Source organism: Chiroxiphia lanceolata, chromosome 2, assembly GCF_009829145.1.
Source record: "Chiroxiphia lanceolata isolate bChiLan1 chromosome 2, bChiLan1.pri, whole genome shotgun sequence".
NCBI classification, from domain to species: Eukaryota; Metazoa; Chordata; class Aves; order Passeriformes; family Pipridae; genus Chiroxiphia; species Chiroxiphia lanceolata.
This window is the reverse complement of record NC_045638.1, coordinates 45,732,965-45,758,230: the sequence shown is the minus strand read 5'-3', so window position 1 is coordinate 45,758,230 and position 25,266 is coordinate 45,732,965. Positions and strand designations below refer to the sequence as shown.

Sequence of the window (25,266 nt, the reverse complement as noted above, 5' to 3'; positions counted from 1 at the left end):
AAACCCATCACGACTGCTAGCCAGCCAGTGTTACCCTCCGCGGTCCAGAGCACACCGCATAAAGCCGGAGATCCCACCGGCAACAAGACGAATGCGGCGCCCACGGCGGCGCCTTCCCTGGGCACAGCCCGCGGGGCGGCCCCGCGCGGCCCATCCGCCGCCCTGCGCTGCCACCTGGCGGCGGCGAGAGGCGCCGCACCGCGCCGGGGCTGCTGCCCGCGCCCGCCCGGAGCGGCCGGAGCGCGGCCGCGGGGAGCGGCCCGGGAGGGATAGGGGCGGCCGCGCCGTCCCTTAGTTTGCTGTGGGTGCATCCGCGGCTGGGGTGGGCAGAGGAGAAAACACAAACTGAACGGCCCCGACACGCGCGCGCGTCCCCGGTTTCGGAGGATGTGCGTGGCGAAAACCGTCGCTTCGTTTCACCGCGACCACCCAATTCCCCGCGGTCTCCGCGAACGCAGCGCAGGCTCCCGCACAGGAAGCGCCCACGGCCGGACCCCCGGCTCCCGCTGCCCCCCCTTCGCGGCTCCGCTCCGCTCCACCCGGCCGCGGCCAGCGAGCGCTGCGAGGAGAGCACGGGGGTGGCTGGGGACCATCGCCCCAGGGGAGGGGGGGCAGACAGGGCGGTGTCCGCGGCGGCGGAGTGACCGGAAAGTTGGCCCGTGCTGGGGAAAGTGCGGGGGTGTGGCGAGGCGAACGCCGCGCTCGTATCGGCATCTGTGTGTCCTGCGTGTGCCCGCGCCGTGCGTGCCCGTGCGGACGGGGGGCGCGGCGCCCCACGGCGCCGGCGGCTGCTGCTGCCGCTGCCACCGCGCCGTCACTCGGGGACACCCACCCCGGACCGCGGCCCCTTCCCTCCCGCCTCCCCGCGCACCCCCCGGCGCCCCCGGCGCTCCCAGCGCCGCCGCCCCGCCCTCGCTCCCCTGGCACCGCCCCCCACCCGCGCTCAGCGGTGGCGGCACCGCTCCGCTCCGCACCGCGCATCGCGCCGCCAGCCGCCCCCACCCCCGCCGCGCGGCCGCGCGCGCCAGAGCGCGCGTGCGTGGCGGGCGCGCCCCCGCGGCTGCCCGGGCACGCGCGCGTGTGTGAGTGTGAGTGTGTGTGAGAGTGTGTGTGTGTGTGTGTGGCGCGTGTGCGCGCGTGTGCGCGCGCCCCTGTGCGAGCGCTGTGTCTCGGTGCCGCCTGCGCGCGGGGGGAGCCCGCTCCGCTCCGCTCCGCTCCGCACCCACCGCCCCGGCCGCCGCCGCACCGACACCGACACCGCCGCCGCGCCGCGGGGAGGCTTCTTCATGGGCTGCCACCATGCTTGGGCCCTGGAGATTTCGGACGAAGTAAGTACCGGGGTCGACTTTTCTCTCGCTCCCTTTTCCCTCTTCTCTTCCTCCCTTCCTCGTCCCCCCCACCCTTTCCCCGCCAGGTCTTTGCTTGCTGTTGCTTTCCATTCCTTCCCCCGCCTCCCTCACCCCCCCGAAATCCATGTCTCCCAACTCGGGGTGCTGCTCAGTTGGGTGACAGTGTCCGGCTGGGGCTGCTGGCTCGCTGCTGCTGTCGGCGGTACTGAAAGCTGCCTCCAGCCGGATATGCAGTGCGGTAAGCTAAGGGTTGAACTCTTCGGGGAAAAAAACCCACACACGCAAGAAAAATCCCGATGCAACCCCTTTTCTCTTCTCCCCTCCCCCCCCGTCGCTCCCACCCCCACGTCCCCCCCCCCCCCTTCTCAATCTGAACCTCTGTAGGGAGCTGGCGAACAGCAGCACACAGTCACCACAGAGGGGTTTCCAGGGCGGGATTGCAACCTTGCATGTAGCCAGCTACAACTTTATTCTCTTTACCTCTCACCCCGCCCTACCTTTTTTTTTAATTTTTGTGAGAGAAAGGCAGAAAGGAAGAGGGAAGGAAAATTGTATTTTCCTCCTTTTCTAACAATAATTGAATTAAAGTTGTAAAATGCCTGGGAGTTTAACACTGACCGGGCAGGTTTTCAATGGCTTGTCTTTTTTTTTTTCTTTTCTACGAAGAACTGTTGGTTAATGGATGAGTGGATCTGATCAAACTGAGAAAGAATATGCTAGATACATGCCTTTGAGTAAGATTTCTGCTGCCTTTATGCAATGAAGCCTTTTTGCTTTGAGTAATTCTGATCCAGTTGACGTCTGGTCAGAATTAGAGAGAGATTCACCGAGACTTCCGATTTCTTGCTGCATGACTGCCTTTGCTGCAAGTGCTAGATTTGCAGCCGTGAACCTGATGCCACAGGAGATGTCTTGCAGTACTGAGACCTCTCATTTTTTAGGATACCTTCCTCCAAACCAGAGTTGTGTCATAAGGATTGGAGCTCTGAGATGAACATTAGAAAATGCAACCCTCCTCCAACATCCCAGTATTTAAGCCTGATGATTTATTAGTCTTCCCTTACCAACACACATCTATTTTCCCCATTCATATTGCTTTTAGACTAGTAGAAGAAAGCCACAAAGAGTCAGAAAGACTGCAAAAAGGAAAGGAAAGCATTTGTTTCCAGCTAGGTGAAATTCAGGCATTAAATTACTGACGTAGGTCAATGGTAGGATTTCCCTTCCACCCTCCTTGGCTTTTAATCAGCCTGGGTGTCTTCTCCCCTAAAGGATAAAGAGTACTGACAGCCATTGCTGCTTATAATCAGTAACTCTGATGCTTGGAGTGTTGGCAATGAGATATTTTCACCAGACCTATTTAGATCTCTCCACTTCTACCAGGCTAGTTTTGCAGAACATTGGGAATAAGCGCTATGTCAGATATGGATGAGACTCCGAAGATGATCTGCATGTTTTACATTTTTCACAAATTTTGGGTGAGTGGTTAAAATATTTCTTTTAAGAGTGTGTGTGTGTGTGTGTGTGTGTGTGTGTGTGTGTGTGTGTATGTGAGAGAGAACTGAAGACTTCTGCTTGAAATGAGCTCTGTTACATTGTGTATAACTTGAGGAGGGATCAAAAATCAGTTAAAATTATTTGCTTGTGTAAAGATACAAAATTTCTCTAATTGAAGAGAGCTGTTGAGTGCACTGAAGTAGGAGGTTAATGTATTTAATCTCATTACAGAAGAATTCCTCCACAGAAGTCATCTGGGGGTGAGTGTGTGTGTGTGTGTGTGTGTGTGTGTGTGTGTGTGTGTGTGTGTGTGCATATCTGTGTGGGTGAGTGTGTGCTTTGTAAATGTATAGCTAGGAGTAAAAAACCCAACATAAAAGAGTTTTAAGAAATGTGTGATGGGGAGAATGTGTCAGTATTCTCTCTGTTGAATTCAGCTGCCGTTTTCAGCACTGAATATTTTTCTTTGGATTCCTACCATGGTATTTCCACCAACGGTTAAAAATCAAGGTAGAAGGAGGGGAAGACCTTGGTGCGCTGTTCACCGGGGAGGTTCTGAAGGGAAGGGGGAGCTGGGTAATAGGGGAGGTGGGAAACCTCGTAAAATGGTGTTTCTTTTCTCTTAAATTAGAAATGTGAAACTGAACTGACAGCCATTTTATGTATATTTATGGGGCTGGTCATGAAAAAGATCCAAGGAAGCATTGAAATGCACCCCACACAAACAGAACCAGAACAATTCCTACTGTGACCTCACCGTTTTAAACACCGCAGGCATTTGACTCGCTAGGAGTTGCCTATCAACCCTTTAATCAATGCATGTCATCCAGTTTTTGAAAGTATGGGAATTAGAAGTGACAGGAGGTTTGGTTTTTTTGTTGATTAACAATCATTTCTCTACCCTAATGAAGACATACATAAACTTTATTTCCATTTTAAATTTTACAGGGCTGTACTATTATGGTACTTTCTTTTTTTTCTCCTTATCCTTACAGGAAATAAAATGTATGCTTGCTGCTCTACAGTAACTTTGGAACAGGACCTCAACAAAAAAATGCATATCTGGATGCTGCAGACGATCGCGTTTGCTTTAACATCGCTAGTCCTTTCGTGGGCAGAAAGCATCGAGTATTATGGGGAAATCTGTGATAATGCATGTCCTTGTGAGGAGAAGGACAGCATCTTAACAGTGAGCTGTGAAAACAGAGGGATCATCAGCCTTTTTGAGATCAGTCCACCAAGGTTCCCTGTCTACCACCTCTTGTTGTCTGGGAACCTTTTGAACAGGCTGTACCCAAACCAGTTTGTCAATTACACCGGGGCTTCAATTTTGCATCTGGGGAGCAATGACATACAAGACATCGAAACTGGGGCCTTTCATGGTCTGAGAGGTTTAAGGAGGCTGCACTTGAACAATAACAAGTTGGAACTTCTACGGGATGACACTTTCCTTGGGCTAGAGAGTTTGGAATACCTACAGGTCGACTATAATTATATTAGCATCATTGAACCCAATGCCTTCAGCAAACTGCATTTGCTGCAGGTGCTGATTCTCAATGATAACCTCCTCTCCAGTTTGCCCAACAACCTTTTCCGTTTTGTGCCCTTAACTCACCTGGACCTGAGGGGTAACCGGCTGAAGCTGTTGCCCTATATGGGCCTCTTGCAGCACATGGATAAAGTGGTGGAGCTGCAGCTGGAGGAAAACCCCTGGAATTGCTCTTGTGAGTTGATTGCTCTAAAGGATTGGCTGGACAGTATCTCATACTCTGCTCTGGTGGGAGATGTAGTTTGCGAGACCCCTTTCCGCTTACATGGTCGAGACTTGGATGAAGTCTCCAAGCAGGAGCTTTGCCCCAGGAGGCTCATCTCTGATTATGAAATGAGACCTCAGACACCATTGAGCACCACAGGGTATTTCCACACAACCCCAGCCTCGGTCAACTCCGTGGCTACTTCTTCTTCAGCTGTTTACAAATCTCCCTTGAAGCCCCCCAAAGGGACCCGCCAACCCAACAAGCCAAGGGTGCGCCCCACCTCCCGCTTGCCCTCAAAAGACTTGGGATACAGCAACTATGGCCCCAGCATTGCCTACCAGACCAAATCCCCGGTGCCTTTGGAGTGCCCCACTGCCTGCACTTGCAACTTGCAGATTTCTGACCTGGGCCTAAATGTCAATTGTCAGGAGAGGAAGATTGAGAGCATTTCTGAACTGCAGCCCAAACCCTATAATCCTAAGAAGATGTATCTGACGGAAAACTACATTGCACTGGTCCGCAGGGCAGATTTTGTGGATGCCACCGGGCTGGATTTGCTACATCTGGGCAATAATCGGATCTCGGTCATTCAGGACCGGGCTTTTGGGGATTTAACTAATTTGCGAAGGCTGTACCTGAATGGGAACCGGATCGAGCGGCTGAGCCCAGAGCTGTTCTATGGGCTGCAAAGCCTGCAGTACCTCTTCCTGCAGTACAATGTCATCCGGGAGATAGAGGCAGGCACCTTTGAATCTGTCCCCAACCTTCAGCTCTTGTTTTTGAACAACAATCTGCTGAGGTCTTTGCCAGGGAACATTTTTTCTGGTCTGTCTCTCTACAGGCTGAGCCTGCGGAGCAACCACTTCTCCTACCTGCCAGTGAGCGGGGTGCTGGACCAGCTGAAATCCCTGCTGCAGATCGACCTGCACGAGAACCCTTGGGACTGCACCTGCGACGTGGTGGGCATGAAGCTGTGGCTGGAGCAGCTCAACACCGGTGTCCTGGTGGACCAGGTTATCTGCGAGTCCCCTAAGAAGTTTGCCCAGAGCGACATGCGGGCCGTCCGGGCGGAGCTGCTGTGCCCCGACTACTCGGATATCGTCGTCTCCACGCCCACGCCGTCCCCGGGCCAGCTGCCGGCCAGGACCACCCCCTCCTCCTCCACCGTGCGCCTCAATGGCACGGCGGCGGCGGGCGGCTCCGCGCCCGCGGGCGGCGCCGGCGGCGGCACCTCCTCGGTGCCGCTCTCGGTGCTGATCCTCAGCCTGCTGCTGGTCTTCATCATGTCCGTCTTCGTGGCGGCCGGGCTCTTCGTCCTGGTGATGAAGCGGCGCAAGAAGGGCCAGGGTGACCACGCCAGCGCCAACAACTCCGACGTGAGCTCCTTCAACATGCAGTACAGCGTCTACAGCGGCGGCCACCACCACCATCACCACCCCCACCTGCAGCAGCACCCGCCCCACCGCGGCGGCGGGGGCGGTGGCGGCGGGGGCGCGGCGCTGCCCAAGGTGAAGACCCCCGCCGGCCACGTCTACGAGTACATCCCGCACCCCCTGGGCCACATGTGCAAAAACCCCATCTACCGCTCCCGGGAGGGCAATTCGGGCGAGGATTACAAAGACCTTCATGAGCTCAAGGTCACCTACAGCAGCCACCCCCTGTCGCCCGGGGGGGGCGCGCCGCCGCCCCCCCCACCGCCCCCACCGCCGCCGGCGCCCGGCGGGGAGGACGCGCCCGGGCGCAGCCCCGCGTACAGCGTGAGCACCATCGAGCCGCGGGAGGAGCTGCTCTCCCCAGTGCAAGACGCCGATCGCTTTTACAGGGGCATTTTGGAGCCCGACAAACACTCCTCCTCTACGCTGGGCACTCCCGGCTCCACCCTCCCCGACTACCCCAAGCTCCCTGCCGCCTACACCTACTCCCCTAATTATGACCTTAGGCGTGCCCACCAGTACTTGCACCCGGGGCCGGGGGACAGCAGGCTCCGGGAGACGGTGCTCTACAGCCCCCCGAGTACTGTCTATGTAGAGCCCAACAGGAACGAGTACCTGGAGCTAAAAGCAAAACTAAACGCAGAGCCGGACTACCTCGAAGTGCTGGAAAAACAGACCACATTCAGCCAGTTCTGAGAAACAGCCTCTCTCCCCCTCCCCTCGCCAGTCTCAGCAGCTCCTTCTCTAGAGTATTTGTATTTAACAACCACACGAAAAACAAAGAAACGTAAATGCTGACCTCCCACCTCGTCCCCCTTCTTTTTTCCCCCTTTAATGCATTTTATTGTAGGGTGAAGTGCCTTGGCACAGGACTTTTCAGCTTCGGGGAATGATTCTGAAAGGGTGTGCTGTTCAGTTTAGTTTATTCTTTTTTCTTTTACTGTATTTGGAAGTCAGAAACCACCTGCTTTGTAAAATGGGCACAACACTGGTGTTGTGCGGGTGTCCATGTGTGCTTGGGGAAGGTGGCAGGAGGTTCCTGTCAGTTCATGTTCAGGTCACAAGTACAAAAGTCACTATTACTATTTTTTTTATTATTATTTTTATTTTTTTTAACACATTCTTTATTTTGGGTTTCTTTCTAGTTGAAGAGTACAGCGCACATTTTCCCCTTTTAGCCATGGGTGAGTCTAAATGGCTTTTTTGGAGAGATTAGCACACCCCGACTTTAATACAAGGTTTCCTTTTTTTAAGGATGTGTTTGTATACTTTCTGGACTTTTGAATTCAAAAATATATTATGATCTTTAAAAGGATCGCTGTAGATGTGGACAAATCATTAAAGAGTGCAGAGATATATGATCCATAACTGGTTAGTGAAAATAATTTATTGATGAAATATAAAAAAATATTTTATTGTAGCACCTATTTTTATATGCACATTAGCATTTCTCTTTCCTTCACTATTTTAGGGCCTAATCCTGCAAGTTCTAACTCACTTCAGTGTCTCTACTTGTGAAAGAAGTCCCAGCTTAGGCCTTCATCCTGCAGGCACTTAAGCACATGAACAACTTTACCAATGAGTGTAGTTTTCTAGACTCACTCATTGAGCAAAGTTAGTCAAAAGCCGAAAAAATTGGGATAGAGGATGCAGAACTATTCTTACAAGTAAAACTACTGGAATGTTTCAGTGTTTTTGTTTGTTGTTTTTTTTTTAAATTCAGGACGAGGTCCAAAGTGTCTGTATTCCTTTAAAGTATTGCACTACACTGAGAGCTTTTTTTCCAAATATGATGTAGAATCAAAAGGACCTTTTAAATCATTAGATATAATGCCAGTTATGACCAAATCTTAACAGACAATCTAAGATGTGAAATCTGATCACAATAGAAAAAAAATCACATTTCTATTTGAGAATATACCTTTTAGCAAGCTCCTGCTTAGGAGTCTGGTTGGGCAAACTAGTGAGGGATATGTAGAAGGCGTTCATTTTATCAGGAAAAAAAAAAGTGTTTCATTTCTGATTTGTCAGTTTAGATTCTTTTTTCATTTTTGCTTTTGTATTAGTTAACCAAAATATAATGATTTTGCAACTGTTGTAGCCAGTTTCTGATTGTTTAGTCAAGTACAATTGCACTTGTACAGATCCACGTTTACTGGCATCCTGAAAGACCAAATGGTGGACTGTACACGTCTATATAAAATGTCTTTCCCCTTTGGGCAGCAAGCAATGGCAAGGATATTCATAAACACAGCGTCACTGTAAGAGGGGACAACTGATATGTATCCCAGCACATGTGATTTTTTAATAGTTTCTGAATAAACACTTGGTAAATATTTCAAATGTAAGATCCTGAAGTAATGAGTATTTGAACTTTAAAATTTCTTGCCAAAATAATCTGCTTTTACATTGGATTCTCTTTACTAGCGATTATGGCTCATCAAAAAGATTTAATGTTTCTAGGCAAAACATAACGTGTTCTCTGTTTTCAAAATACGGTGTGGTAATTACCAGCGTACATAACATGGGTCAGAAAGCAACATAGGGATATGTGATTCAACAACATATTGAATAGGATAGCTTTATATTTACGTTTTGTCTCCTTATTGAAGTGTTCTTTAATATGTGGAATAGGGTAAGTCATATTTCACGTGGGTTTTTTTCCTTCATTAGGTTATTATATATTATATTGTTCGCAGAGTTTTTCCCTAGTAAATCTTTTATTGCAAAAGGGCTCTGTTCGATTCTGCTTTTCTTACCCATGTACAATCTGTCACTTTCTACAAAAACAAAGCTATATAACTGGTCTGTTGGAATTCAAGATAAATGTTTTCTTGGCATGTGTTCTCTCTATGCCACCCACATTGAGCGAAAGCAAAAAAAAAAAAAAAAAAAACCAGCAAGCATGACTGTATTTAGTTTGGACAGTTTAGTACATGGAGTGTTTTTTCAGTTTGAAACACAGAGATGAGGAGTGTTCTTTTGTCACAAGAGACACAACACATGGCTATTCTGTTCACTGCTCGCCATCTCCTGCAGACTTCCTATTGACACTAGTGAGAGATGTGTGTGTTCCTGCCTGAGGTGCAGTTTTGGAGCCCTAATTTTGAATTACTGCCTTTATAACTATTGCTGAAACCAGTGGTCTGGTTCTCCCATTTAAACTCAGTAGAGGCACACTGTTGTTAAATGGTATAAGTAAGAAAATTTTCAGCCTTGCTGACTTTGTCAGAGAGAAATTAACTCAATAAGGATTGAATAAGTTCCTGCAAACTTTATCTGTTCATGTGCATATATATGTTTTCTGTATGATTCTAAACTCATAAACATAAGTTTGCATAGGTGTCAATACAAACATAGGATTAGGTCCTTAATGGAAAGGTACATTTTGCATGGCATGCTGCCACAAAGAGGCAGCATCCACAAATGAGTAAATGAGCAGGAATTACTTGATTTGTAATAGTTGACAGAAATGCCTTGGCATTCTGTTTATGCTTACATTCTGATGTTGCCTTTTCTGAGGTTAATATTACTGCTGCTTCCATGTGTTCCACATGCGTTTAATAACTGGTAATGAAGAATTTTTCTAATCATCTACATTGCAATCAGAACAATTAATTTAAATTTTTTCAGCTTCCTATCTTCAGCAGAAAAAAAAAATATTATTGCTTCCGTTAATGGAGAAAAAAATTAAATTACATCAGTTACCTACAGAAAGTGTATTCCTGAAGATAAATCCTTAAGAAAGGATACAGAGTGAAAAATAATATTCTTTAGTCTGTTAACATCCTGAAGCATATCTGAAAGGGCTGTTTGTGAATGAGGACTTCAATGGAAGTAGAAATTTCCACACAGTGGCTACAGTGATATATCCTCTTTGGATAATTATGGAAAGAAGGAGAAGACATAAGAAATAGGAAAGGAATAGACATAGACAAAGGTAGATATGCCTCTGATTTGAAAATAGGATAATTTGTTTGAAGAAAAAATGTTTCTGTAAGAATATAGCCTTTGTTTTGTTAGCAAGATCAGTGAAACCTTCTGCATGATGATCTGCTCAGTTAGTGCTGACCAAAGGGGTAATACTGCAAGACAAAAAAATCCACACTATTTTGAGAATTCAGTATATTATTTTAAGTTGGTTATCAGACTGGTTTAGATTGGTAATTAAAGTGACTTTTCCCCTCTTTATTTTTTGTCCTTTGACAAGTAATGTTGAGCGTGCTGAATCACTCGTATGGCCTCACATTTTATTTCAAAAGTGCATGCAATTCTGTGGTAAAAGAACGAAAAAAGGTAGAAGAGAATCCTGATTTCTCAGTGTAATTACTGGAAACAAAACATAAATTGTGATAATATAAAACATATATATTTATTACGTAAAAGAAATATTTTTTACCTTTTTTTCCCATATCGAGCCAATTCAATGTCTTAAATACAAATGGTGAGTTTAGGAGTGAGAACTTTTTCCTTTCCTTTTCCTTTCCTTTTCCTTTCCATTCCCTTTCCCTCCCCTTCCCCTTCCCCTTCTTCTTCTTCTTCCCTCTCCCCTCCCCTCCCCTCCCCTCCCCTCCCCTCCCCTCCCCTCCCCTCCCCTCCCCTCCCCTCCCCTCCCCTCCCCTCCCCTCCCCTCCCCTCCCCTCCCCTCCCCTCCCCTCCCCTCCCTTCCCCTTCCCTTTTCTTCAACTTAATCCCAGAAGATACACTCTGTAATTCCTAGACATTCTTATGCACTGCTTGAAACACCAGATTAAAAGTCTGATATAAATGCATCTTACACTTCTATAGTTCTAAAACCCAAATTTTTAATTTTTTTTTTTATATTTACCATCCACTATTTTAATGGTCACTTAAGGTTGTGAAAACATGTTCAATTGATTCTCTATACTGCAGTATTTAGTTTCTGAATGTTTTCCTGTGTTTTAGTTTTTTATGAAGTTTATATCTTAAGAGTATTCTTTTTAGGAAACAGATACAGTGGTACCTTTTTCACATAATAAGTTAATTATTAAAGTAATACAAAAATGGTAAAATATCGTAAAAGTGAGCTTATGACCCATGGTAAACACATTTTAGAAAATATATCTGGAAAGGCAGGAATAGCTAATTCTAGTTGTTTGAAAATATGAAGGCAAGATCCTGGTTCTGTAGGTTCTTTAGACCTCTGTTTAGCTGGAGCTAAAATGTCTGACCAGCATGTTGTTTCTTACAGAAACTTGAGAGTCTGTTTAATGCATATGGTTCCCTCTCAGGGGGCAGAGTCCATTAAAGCACTATATCCTGAAGGACAGGGTAAACAAGAGCTCCTTCGTTTTTAGAGGGCAGGTTCTTTATACTGCTCAGTGTCTCCAGGGAATCTGAATAGCCTTTCATTTGATTAAAGACTGGCATACTGAAATGCAGCGTCTCCAAACCAGAGAAGGAGGCTGAAATCTTTTGCTGTCTTATGCAGAACTGAGAACACTACTGATGCTACTGGCATTAAACAAGAAGAATGGGGAGAGAAGGGAGAGTGAATGGCAGACACAATTCCATAGCTGTCAACCTTCAAACAGTCTTCACGTTTCTATTGATTATTTCATTGTAGGGAACTTGTACCTCCTCTCTGCAGCATCTGCTTAACTCTGGAAAATGTAGGACTAAGTAGTGACAAGAGGATGGAGGAGTAGATGAGTGAGGTGTTTCTGTGAGAGAAGACAGCAGGATAGCAGCCCTCTGAATGGGGCAGCCATATTAGTTGTTTTCCCCAACCTTTCTAAGATGCTTTGCAATGTGCTCTGATGAAATAAGGACACATAGCTCTCCTTACAGTTCATCAATACTGCCTTACAGATTTGTGATTATCCATCTGTCTGTAAATACTATGCTAATATCACAAGTCTTTACAATAGTTTTTTTTCCCCTGTTCATTATTTAGCTACATTTCAAAGTAGCTAGCAGTATGATGATACTCCAGAAATGCTAAGCACAGTTATGCTTTAGAATAATTGTTTATTCTTAAAACACTGAACAGAACAGTTAGGACACAAAAAAAGAGGCACATTTAGATACTAGGAACAAGAGGCAGTTAATTGAATAGTCAAAGAAGTAAAGTGTAATGAAGTTTGTAATTAAATGGCTATCAAATTAACTATTTAACTTACAGCTAATGGGCCACATTTTGCTTCTTGTTGTATAAGTACTAAACTGGATTCCATTGACTTAAGGAAGTTACAAAACATTTACCTTGCTCTTGCAAGTTTGGCTTTTTGTCATTGAAATAAGCCATTCTCTTAGTATTTCTCTTTTGTAAAGTGAAAAATTCGAATACAGTAATGGTAAACATTTGTAGTTCTATGTACTTAAAAAATGAATGACATCTATTTCCAATCTGCTGACATATTAACTAACATTGCTGTAGTATAGCACTGCAAAATTTATACTTGGACCCACATTGTCCTGATTATATGGGAAGTCCATATAATCCACATGTATAGATGTGGTTCTTCAGAATGATGGACTTTATGAACAGACAGCATACCTCTATTTAATTCTGTGGACTTGGTCCTGAAACCTTGAATTAGATTAAATACGTATTAATAAAAATTATAACCTTTGTGGTGGTTTTGCCATGGAAGATGTAACTACTTTTACTGCGATTTTGCAGGCTTATATTTACAGCATTTTTAAATTTTGCAGTAAACTATAGACCATGTCAAACATAAATGTTTTTTTCTGGTCAGATACATGATTACTATTGTATATCATGACATGGTTCTGGATGACCTTCTGAAAAGGTCTAGAGTGGGATAAGATAAAAAGTTGAAATAATATTTGTCTAGTTCAGTATTTCATGTAATAAAACATTTTCTTCTCATGATTTCAACAGTATATCTGATTATGTGAGCATTAGATTATTGAAGCCTTCTGGTAATTTTGTACCAATACTATGGCAAAAAGTTTACATTTGAGGAGAGGGTCAAACAATGAGATTGCTTTTGTCAGAGACATCATATCAACTTTATTCAGAAATGCTTAGAGTAGAAGTACTAAATTAGATTCTTAAAACTTGGGAGGTGACAATCTGGTACAGTTTTTGAATTTCTGAAAACAGTGTTTAATTACCAAGTAGATTATTATTTTAACCATCTGTATTTTTTACCATCTGTATTTTAAAAAAGAAATATATATTTCTGTGTGTATATGTATGGAAGTGTATGTGTACATATATATAAGTATGCAAATATATATGTATGCATACACTTATAGCTATCTATGTTTCTTTAATTAACATTGTTTTTAGTGTGATGTAAGAATATTTCCATGTGAGTTTTGAAAGCGTTTAGGTTTGTAATGAAACAAAAGTTCTTCGTATAGCATATGTAGCTTATGAATGTTATATCCACGTAGTCACCAAAAAGTCAGTCTAGTCCTTCAACATTTCAGCTTTTCTAGTATAGTAATATAAATTTGGGGTTGGAGTTGCTAGGAGCAAAAGTTCAGCTCAAATGCAGTTTGCAACTAGCTGAATATGCATTGAGGGCCATTAATGTTCCTGTATTTTAAACCTCTACCTTTTACATTTCATGTACCATCACATGGCTAAACTGGCCTGAGCTTGACCTTGCTGTAACTTCATTACCATAGCAATTATTTTGTCCAGTCAAATGGATAAATAGACACATACCAAATGTATTTATGAGTATGACAGCAGTTCTTACAAAGGTCTCAATATCAGATATCTGAATTTAGTTTTAAATCACTGAATTCATAACTGCGTTTAATTATGCAGTAATTACTACATGACAAAGATTTGTTCTCTTTCTAACTGTTGAACTTAGGTGAAATGATCAGGTTTTTAGTTTCAGCTATAATAAAACTGGTAGTCCCAATGACACTTTTCTACTAAAAATTAAAGCAGTGTTGTTCACAGCATTGGTACTCTTCAGCCACGATACAATTTTACACTTGTAATTTTTTTTAAAATATGGAAAATTAAACATTTTAAAAGCATTTTCAGGCTGGCAGTTTGCTAAGTTGAATCGAATATATCATTAATTTTGTCTAAAATTTATTAATAATCCAAGTAAAAATAGTTTTGACATAATTTTTTTAAGTCATTCATACAAGTCTTTATAAGTGATGTAATGATGTGTTTGCATGAGTTTATGTGTAGATACATACTGTACTGCACATTGAGTTAGGTGGTTATTGGGTAATTTATAGCAAACCCAAAAGTGTAGGTTACAATATGCTTCACATTAAGCTCAAAATTTAAGAATATGTCCATTTTTCTGTTTGCAAATTTATAAGAAATGCCTACATTGACATCAAAGAACTTGAACCACATACTTTCAAAGAATGAATATTCTGCTGAATCATTTATTCTTAAATATCTTCCTTTAGTTATGATGAAAAGTGCATCAAAGGAAAAATTGGCTAATCAATGTATTTGATGTTTTTGAAGTGAATGAAAATCCTGCAATTGATTTTGGTTTTTGAAAGTATGGAATGTCTTTACACTTCATGTTTTTTTCTCTTCCTGTTAGATACTGTTTATTAACCTACCATGCATAAGGAAAATCCCTGCTACAAAGGTGTTTCAAATATCAAATGGCAATAACATCACTATCGATTACAGCTTTGGCTGTTTCTTAAGGTTGTTTTATTTTTTCAGTGATTAAATTAAGCTTGTCTTTTAAGGGTGGATATTTTTGTTTATTCCATCCAAATGTAGCACGCAATGTAGTCAATACTAGTCGTGGAAATGATTTAAAAGCACTACATATTGATGGGTTCCTAAAGTTTGTAACATTAATGTTTAAAAACATTCTAACTCTTTGAAATGGAGTTAACAGTTACACATTTTCTGGTTTAATTTTCTGTTTCGTTGTCATTCTTTTTTTCCTACACATTACTGAATCATACTACCTGTCTTTGCTTTGAAGGCTGCTTTTTATTTTATTTTGAGTACAGAGCAGGGATCTAAGCTATTGTTCTTCAATGTGTTTATTTCCGTTAAAGAAAAATATGATAGTCTTTTAGGTAGTTGATGATTTTCTGAGCAGAATCACATGGTGTACATTTCTCCCCTCCTTCTTTCTCCATTCTTACACTATGAGGCAGTGAAGAGGTGTGTTTGGTTTTGTAGCTCTGATAGCTGGTGTAAAACCTTAAGTAAAATCCTCATCAATGTCAAAGGAAATGATGTTTTAGGTAGGGATTTTTTAAAAAGTTCTATCTATAGCATCATTCATGTAAACTTGTAACACAAATACCTACTCACATAAACATGTAGGTGATTCTGGAGCACCAGACAGTTAAAAATTTCATGGTTTTTTTGTGAATAATTTTTTAAAATGCACCTTGTCTTAAAAAGAGGAACTGTCTTATAATTAGGCAATGCTTATATAATGAAGCTTTTCATCACAGTAATTTAAATGGTAAAATTAACTCACTATTGACAATTTCTGATCAGGTTTGAAATGTTTGGTTTTTCCTTTTTGGCATGACTGGTAATAGCTACCAACAAATAAGTGGCAACATACTATAATGTGTTGAACAGTAGGATCTGTTAGATTTATTGTGCAATATATTACTTAATAAGTTTTAAATTGTAGAAATCTACTTATGCATATTGTTCTTACTTGTACATTAATTCTTCCTTAAGAATACTTTTTCCTAAAGAATAAGAAGTTGCTGCTCTTTTGAGAAAATTTTTTCTATAATTACAAAAAGTGGTTAAGATAATGGTTCTAAATTCACCAATTTTTTAGAAATGTAATTGAATGTATTTATGATGGTTAATATTTTTTCATCCATACATAATTTTATACAATGAATGTATTCTATAATTTTCAGTATATTTTATATACTGAATACTGTCTGTAATTAAATATTTCTTAGGAGTTGTTGAATTACTAAAAAGTTTTGTTAGATTTGATTCGGATCAGAGCTTTAATTGTGGAGAAACCCCCCCCCCGTCTCATCAATTTGTCTTCATACTATTTATCTTATGAAAAATTATCCAAATGACTCAGATTGATTTTTTTTCATGTCAAAATAAGTATTTATTTTACCTCACACTCTGTTTAAATGTTTGAGAATTACTAACTGCTTTATATAATCGTCTATGGTGAAATAACAAAAATTTCCAGTTTTGGCCTGATGAATACTATGTAATTTCAATTTACAGTTACGTAGTGAAACTGTTTTCTTTTATGTCTTATACTTAGGTACCCGTATCTCCAGCTCTGTGTGTAAGGCTTCACAAGTGTTCATTTAATCATTAAAACTCAATATTATTTTACAACCCTAAGAGAAAGACAATTTAACGCAGCAATGAAGACAAAATTTCCCAGATAGATTTTGGTTCTCTGATTACTTCCACATGTGGATAATTTGATTGATGAGAGTAGTCTCACCAGATTCCGTCAGAGTTTTTTGTGTAACGTACCTTTATGTTTGGAGTTTGATTTTAGATATATATCTAACACATGCAGGCTTACTTCAGTCCTTAGACCGAGTTCTGATTTGTCTGATGGAGAAATGTGTGTTTCTGAACATATTAGGATAATGTTACTGTTACCAAAGTGTTTTCTTCCTCTTAAAAGAGTATATTTTGATATTTCTCATGTAGACCATATACAATTAGTTGTGTGTATCAGAAAGCACTTTGATATATTCAGAAACACCTGAGGACCTTGAAATCTAAAACTGGTTCAGTTTCTCAAATGCTTCATTTTTGTTTTCCTATATTTTGTTTTCAGTTGAATGTTGCTGGCTTGAAAAGGTTACTCCTCATAATGTTTGAGTGGCAGAAGGGTACTGGGAGGGTTAAATGAATATTTTTATTTATTCAGAGATTTGAACCGTAAAGCCATATATAGAATATAAGTTCTTATAGGTTCTGAATGTCTTCATTTTGTCTTGTTTTCTAAAACAAGGCTTAGGGTGTTTGTTGTTTGTTTTTTTTTTTTTTATTAGAATAGGTATTGCAGTATTTGAATGAAATATAAAGATGTTAAATAGCTGTCATTCAAAATCTTCAATAAGAATTGTTGTTTTTATTGTTATTTTTCTTCTCAAGCTCAGAAAAATCAGGTCATGCTTATTTTTGGGACTTACAGGGTTTTTAGGAGGTGAGTGAACAATTGCTAAGAGGCCTTTCCCCTCTATGTTACAGCAAGTTAAATTACCCCAGTGATTAAATAGGAGCCCTTTTTAGTGAATTCATATTTGGGAATATGGTCAATATATATTTATTTCTGCATTTTAATACCAAAAAGATTGACATTGTCAAAATTGTTTATTAATACTGAAAAGGAAGTAGTTATTCTCAGGGCAGAGACTCTGAAAGCAAGTATTCTTTTTACCAGAAGTTAAATCAAAGATTTTAATTTAACTGTCCAAATGAAGAGATGCAAAAGTAAAAGTATACAGAACATAGAGTATTTAATTCTTAAATTCGTAATTAATACTAATTCTTAAATTTGTAAGCATTCTTTTTAGATATGTGAAACTTTTCAGCCCTTCATATGAGATTCTTACATATAAATGATGTTTTAGCTATAATTAGGGCAACACAGTCAGAAGAGAGGCAGGTATTTTGATCTATCTTATTTTATATAATCCTAGAAAAAATTCCTTTTGGTTGGCTTATTTTATTTTTTTAATTACACAGGCATCAAAATTCTTCATGTCAAATTTGGAATGATGTCACAAAATGTCTCAGAGTCTGGGCAAATAATAGTTCAGTAGCAGCATTAAAATTGCTACAGCAAAGTGAAATTTGAAATTAAGGTATGATGTTCTGTGACCATGGGAGATATTTGTGAGAGTGCTTTGTTGACAACTAATTGATAATTATGGTGTGTATTCTTCTAACACCTTTCTTCCCAAAGGATCCTAAAGTGCCTTACAAAATTAGGGCCTGTTCCTGCCCTGATTGAAGTCAATGGGAGCACTGCCAATGGGAACAGCACTGGGCACTTAAGAAGCTAATAAAAGCTGCATTCAAACATCACTTCTGCCACTGAAATGTGAAACTGTTCAATTTACACAGCAATACTCCCAGTGGTTTGAGACAGGAAGTGAATATTATCATATACAGCTTGCAAATTTTAAAAAACAAGTATGATTTTAGAAGGGTACATGGTACAAATTAATATTAGTGTTAATAGCAAAGCCTTTGTTAAAATTTGTTTGAGTTTTCATCCAAACACATTTTTTGTATTTTTTCAGAAGATTTGAACATTAGTTCCAGTAGATGTAATGACTGATACCATTTTCATTATTCATATGTTGTATACACATATTTTGGAGATCAGATTTGCATGGTTTTGGTACAATAATTAAAATAATTTCAGAAAAATATAACGTGGAAATACTAGAAATCTTCTATAATAATTGTATCTTTCTGCTGATTAGTTTTTAATGTCTAGCTGAGAAAGCCTGATATTCAAATCAGTATTTTGCGTATATTTCCACATTTGTTCACTTTACATATTGAGCTGATTGCTGTGATATGCGAAGAACAGGATTTGATGTTTGTATGCCTGAAATGCAAGTTGAAAGCAAGCATTATACCATGTATTCTGATATTTTTCTTTATTTTTAATATAGAGGCATTTCATATAAAAATTTTGCCAGCTACAAAACCATTAAGCAGCATGCATAGATGCAAAAAAAAAAAAAAAGTGAGAACTAATGCAGATATTTGTTTTTCACTCTGCATTTTTTTCTTGACCATTTATATTGGTGAATAAGGAATAATTAAATTATTTAGCATTTAAAAAACTATTACAATTTAACAAATGAAAGAGGAAAACTTGGCTGTTGGACTGTTTCATTTGTCTCTAGTTAGATAGTTTAAGATGGGCCTGAAAAATAAGCAGCTCCAAGAACTAACCATCACAACAAGCTGTCTAGTTGAATATGTAGCAACTAAAGTCTTTGAATTAGGTGAATATACATACTGTATATTCAGAAAGAAGTTTTGAGATTACAGGGACAAATAAACTCAACAATAGTCTTATTGAAGTTTTCTAGTCTTATTGAATAAATATTTACTAAATCTACTGGCAAAATTGCAGGAAAAAAACCAACAAAACCAAGAAAACACAAAAGAACTACCCCAAAACCAAACTGAAAAACAGATCTAATGCAATTTTTAAAATAATATTCTCCTTTTTATACAGTACCTGGATAAAATATTTACAGTAATTGAATAATTTGGGACATCCGTGGACAGAAGGTTTGTAAGGTAGTTCATAAAAGGGGTTTTCAGAGGAACAACAGCATATGGTATTCATCTCTTACATAGATGTGGCTTTCAAGTAGTATTGAATATGGAGAGGAAGGCACTCAGAACTTAATTCAAATAGATCAGTAGATCTAAGTGTCTCCATCTACTAGAAACACATTATTTTACAACCTTTTCTAACAATAAGAACCTTGAAATATAAAAATTATTAAATCTATGCTGAATGAACAAGTGCCATGTTTTCTTACGTTTCTGGCTAGAAAACACATCTTCTCCAATAACAATTTAACATAAGTAAAAATAATTTCTGGAATAACTATTCCAGAAAGCTACAGAGAATATGAACAGCAATCACTGAAGTTAACAGCCAGTTCTTTCCATTTTGTTTCATATGTGTTTTCAATAAAAGTGTTACATTCTTAATACTTCTAAAAAAGTCATTATTATGTCATAAACATAGGTTATAATAAAAGATATTGAGGTTGAAATTGCACTGTCTCTATTAGACATGCACAGGCAAAAGCAAAAAAGGAGTGATTACGCATGTGCTGATGACAGGCCAGGAGGAATTTAGCACTTCAATCAAAAATATAGGATTAGATTTTATCCTAAGGATAGGATTAGTGTGTGATCTCATGGTCACTTAATATGTTTCCTGTTAAATCTTCCCTAAGGCCTTTTTTTGCAGTCCTTAGACAGGCAAAACACCCAAAGAAACCAGGGCACTTTTGCTTAGCAAAGAAGTTTTCAATTCTTCTTTAGACTTCAAATTATTTAATACATACATTTAATAAATAAAGGGCTAAATGAGAGTTACTAAAAAAAAAAAATAAGATCAAGTTTCATGCCTTTAAGTATCTGGGCCTAAATGACTAATGCAATACAAAGATCACATATCCATCTCATGTTAGAAATAAATTAGCTGTTGTCCAATTCTGCATTCTTTGCTGATTTCCATTTTGCTCAGCAAAGCATTGTAGGATCTGACCTTTAAAATCTTTTGTATTGTATTTCTTCACTAATAAATATTCTGTAAGAATTTATTGTGTATTACAATACTTTTCATTAAACATCTTTTTATTGGCATATTTGTAACCATTATAGGAAACATCAACTTTTTGTGATAACATCAACTTTTTGAGGTAAAAATAGCATTTTTTTTTTCTTTTTTTTGTGGACGTGCTCAATATAAAAATCAACTCACATCATTTTCCCAAGGAAGTACTATTTGTCAAATGTGGTTTAGAATTTGTTAAATAAAAATATCTCTGACAAACAAAACAGAACTTTGCCTAAAATAAAAAAGAAAACCATTCAGCTTATCTAGTTTTAAATTGAACTAAAACCTTTGTCAAATGTCTCAAAATTTGAACGTCTCTCCAATTTTGAAAAAAGCCCAAACAAAACCTGTCAGTAAACAAATGGTTGATCTAAACTTTAGAAACAGCTGAATGCTATCGTACAGAATGTACTGCTCTATATTCTTCAGTTTATTAATATGCCATAGTAATTAAGTGTATAAAATACACGTTTTTGTACACAGTCACCTCATAATTGCAAGCTATAACAATGGATTTTTTACCAATGCATTATATTGTTTAGGTTTCAAAATTTATATAATTAATAAGGAAATAATCCTTAATTTGTTTTATTTGGTCTTTAAAAAGCCATACTCAAAAAATAAAAATAGGCCAAGCAATGTTTTTTCACATAATGTTTTTAAATGGGTTATTGTCAAATAGAATGTATAATTAAAAGTGCACATATACAGCAAAAATAACACTTTTAATAGTTAATATATTGCTCATATTTAGATTCGCATGCTCTGAACAATATGAGTAATTTTACTTCCAGGAATTTAATAATATCTCCAGGACCTACTTATGGGAGTAAAATTCTTCATATGTCTAAGCATTTGCAGGACTGAACTTTCAGTTTTTGGTTGTTTAATCAAATGGGAAAAATATCTACTCAGTAGTCACTGGAGCTTTTCAGCTCATAAAATTGGTTCATGTATTTTTGTCTGACACTTTTTACATTATCCTTCAATGAACAGTAAAGAAAGCAAGCATCAAATAATACCTCACAAATCCAGTGAGATACTTAGCAGAATGATCCAAAGATTGTGTTTATTTGTATTTGCAATATTAAACATAAAGCATTAGAAACATTAGAGAAAATCATATATACATAACTTTATAGACATAAACGTATATGACATGTATACTTTTAGTTGTCACTTATACAGCATCATAGGTGGACATGATATCTATGTATGCTCATAGATGTATATAAAAGTCTCATGAACTTGAAAGCACATTAGACATAAATTATGCAGCAAGGTACGACCTTAATGTATCTGACAATTTAACTGAGTTCTGTTACAATGTTAGTTTATTAAAGGTGTCAGATTATTTTAATTGTTACTGGTATATTTCGGGGGTGGGGAGGGAGGAGGAGGAACCACCGAACAAAACAAAGAAAGCAACGAAAGAAATCCCAAACCTGGAATATGTAATGAAGACTCGTTTCATTCTGACAGAGAAGTGCTATTCCTGTGGTGCTTAGGCACTTCACAAGAGAAGAGTTTTTTGCAATATGATGTCTCCTGTGGTGCAGTGAGGCATGAAGCAATACAAGAGGTAGAAGGAACTGAAGAATGTCATATAAGGAAGCGCCACATCATAGGAATCATTCACAAGTGGAAGACAGCTGTTGTTATGAACTATTAAAGACAGCAGCAGGGTGTTCATCCCTTTCAAGGTTTTAGAAGCCTGAGACGGCATTTCCTTCTATCTTTCTCCCTCTGCTGTCTGTCCTCCTCCCTCTGAAAGGTCTTCTATGCCAGGTACCTTTTATCGTAGCATGCGCTGAATCATGAGGGTTTTGTCATTTGTTGCCCTCTCTTTTACCCTTCAGTTAAAGATTAGCTGGGATGGGGCATCATAGGACCAAAGAAAAGCTCTGAGGCTAAAAAAATCACTGCAGGTAGGACTAAAGAGAAACAATAAGCAGACAAGGTGAAAACCTACTGAAATGGCTGAAAGTTCATATTGTTTGGAGGGAGATGCATTTCTAATTGTATGCCTAGTGACATTAGAGTTATCCTCAACTTAGTACAGTTGTAACCTGTAAGATTATTAAGTTTAGACATGGTGAACACTGATTCTCAAGGTTGGTTTGGGGAATGGGGATGACCAAGGAGAAAACTAAATTAGCAGTAACATTGACTATTCTTACTAGACCAAGTGGTAGTCTTTAGCTATGTACACATAACTCCTGAAACTTTAGTAACTTGTTTTACCTAAATCAAAATGTGATTAGCCACTTTTAACTTCTGTGTATATATATACACACAAGAAAAGAATAGCTGTATAGCTTTCTGCACTGTGGAGTTTTTTTACAGGATTGTAACAAAATAGTGGCCTAAACTTTTTATGCTAAGAACCCCTTGATGGTTGTAACATCCAGATTGTGTAATCTACAAATGATCTGCATAATGATTTCCTGTGAAGGTTTGTATACAAGCTGTGGCCTTGACTTATACTGGTGAACATGTGACTTATGCTGATGAACTCCACTGATATTTCTATCTGGCAGTTACACCTGATTTAGGTCAAACTAAGTGAAAGGATGTGCAAAGGACGCATCCAGAGTGCATTAGTCTGCTTCTTGAGGTAAAGCACTTCAGAATAATGAAAAAAAGCTTTAATTTAAATTTATATTCAACATGTGGGAAACCTAATTTGAGCTATTGTCACTTATTTAGCATACAACATGGTTCAAAAGCAAGTGACACAGAGGTCACATATTGCAGACATAAAATTTGAAAGCATGACGGAGTTCAGATTCTGATAGGCTCCTTCTCAGTGCAGTTGCATATAATTGAGAATGACACAATGCCCCCAAACCAACAGCCATATACTAATGATACTACTAGATGTTATGTTTTCTCACAGATTCACCTCATTGAAGCAGATATTAGTAATTAAACACCAGATGATACTTCATCATAACGTTTTCACTATTAGAGATTCTTTAGAAAACAATATCTTCATTAATCTAGATATTGTGTAGAGGGGAATACAAGTAATTTCAGTTGTATTCAAATTTTTTACGTACTGTTTTTCTCCTGGTTTTGAAGGTGCACAGCTTTATCATATTGAAAAATGAATTTTAAGGGTGTTTTGAGCTGTTCATTCTTTCAGCGTCAGGACTGTCTTTTACAAAGAGCATTTTTTTTTTAATGTAAAATTGTCTATTAAGATATTTTAGCACTGAATGTTAAAATTATTCTGTGATGACCTGCATTTGAAGACAAAGAATATGATCTCTAACAAAGCAATATCCTGATAGTTGCTAATTAAAGATATTTTATTCTCTGTGAGAATGCTCTAGATAACTATTTCAATAGCTTTGTTCTTTTGTCGTTATTACACAATGTTTCTATTGCTTTCACACATTTGTTGGTATCTGCCAAGTAGAACCAAATTTAGCCTGAAGCCTGGAGGAAGATAAAAGGAAAATATATTAGGCATATGGATGATAATTTGGAGGGGAAAAAAAAGCGTTGAAAATCTTATGCTCATGTTTTTGGTTACACAACCTATATGCCAACTTTTGCATATACACATTATGCACAATTGCAGATGTCAAAGTTTACATCAACAAACAAAAATTTTATATGCAAAATTACACCCAGAGTTTTATATCCACCTTTTAATATTATACATACAGCAGCTTATGTAGGAAAATTGACCCAACTAACAGAAAAAGTTCAGGACATTTGGAAAACTGGTATTACAATTCTGATCATTATTAGAAAGTATTAACAGTATGCTGAAAAATACTTTTCCACATCTTTTCTGACATTAATAGAACATCAAGTCTTCACTGCATATTATATCTTGCTCTGACACTTTTGATGATTATAAAGCTTTCCATCTGTAACAGGAATTACAAATACATTACAAATTATTTCTAATTGTATCACCCCTCCAAACTTTTAATCTTCACTACATTAGAAACTTTTATTTTGCAGTTATCATTTTATTTCCTTTATAAAAACTACTTTTATTTATAGCCTTTACTAACTGATTAGTTGTAAGTAAGAAATTAATTTTCTTCTCAACTCCCTACTTTACAGTTGATTCACATATCATATGTACGTTGAACTTTCTGTTCCTCTGTGTTAGTCAGACCTGCTGCATTGCACGAATTTATGAATGCTCTATTGTTTTGAATTGCTTTTTGCCTAGCTGTCCTAAAATATTCTTATTTGCAGTCCATTTACAAGTCAGCCACTGCAAAATGAAAAGAAAATCTAATCTCATTGGAATTACAGACCAATGGTGAGTCAGACTTTCCCAGAGTGTTCTAAGTAGGAGTACTGAGGACAGTGAATATCTAGAAATGAAACTGGTCTGAAGTTTCAAAACTTTCGAAAGTGATTTGTGAATTCTTATTATATTCTAAAACTATCATATCTGTGTACCTTAAGTTGTGTGTCTTTTTGTGATTACAGATTGTTATTTGCTATAATATTTCACTGTGAAAAATGCACTTTATACTAGTTTCAGGGTAAATTTTTTGTTCCGATCAGTGTGATCTGATTGGAGTCATAGATCCAGACTGACTTTTATTTGAAGCCTTTATGAGGTAATTCACTTCATGTGGAGATGGTCTAAATTTAATGCATAAGTTTACTTCCTTCTTTCTTTAAAATTACAGTAGTTCAGTACATAAATTTATATTAAGAAGAATATACTGTGTTCAGTAGATGCATTCTGGAAATAAAATTGTTCTTTTTAAGGAAACTAAAGGCATGAAGAGGCCTTAAATTTTTTTCAGAAGAATGGGTAGGGATATTTTTAATTGTTGCTGCTTTTATTCAAGTTACAGAATAAGACATAGATTTGAATATTAATGAAGAGACCATTCTTGGAGAATTTAGGAGTGTAACAACTGAATAACTCTAAGTAATAACT

General features: G+C 39.0%; 1 protein-coding gene across 4 annotated transcripts; it reads left to right on the top strand.

Moving 5' to 3' along the window:
- Positions 1 to 1,192: 1,192 nt before the first annotated feature.
- On the top strand, positions 1,193 to 10,223 carry SLITRK5 (SLIT and NTRK like family member 5). 4 transcript variants are annotated; one of them, XM_032680239.1, is made up of 3 exons: positions 1,193 to 1,328; positions 2,733 to 2,827; positions 3,842 to 10,223. In XM_032680239.1, exon 3 carries the CDS (start codon positions 3,850 to 3,852, stop codon positions 6,730 to 6,732), a length of 2,883 nt encoding a protein of 960 aa, XP_032536130.1. In that variant the 5' UTR covers positions 1,193 to 1,328; positions 2,733 to 2,827; positions 3,842 to 3,849; the 3' UTR covers positions 6,733 to 10,223. The 4 variants fall into 4 exon arrangements, with proteins under 4 accessions (XP_032536130.1, XP_032536134.1, XP_032536133.1 ...); XM_032680242.1 differs by lacking the exon at positions 1,193 to 1,328 and adding an exon at positions 1,496 to 1,587; XM_032680243.1 differs by lacking the exon at positions 2,733 to 2,827.
- Positions 10,224 to 25,266: the final 15,043 nt, after the last annotated feature.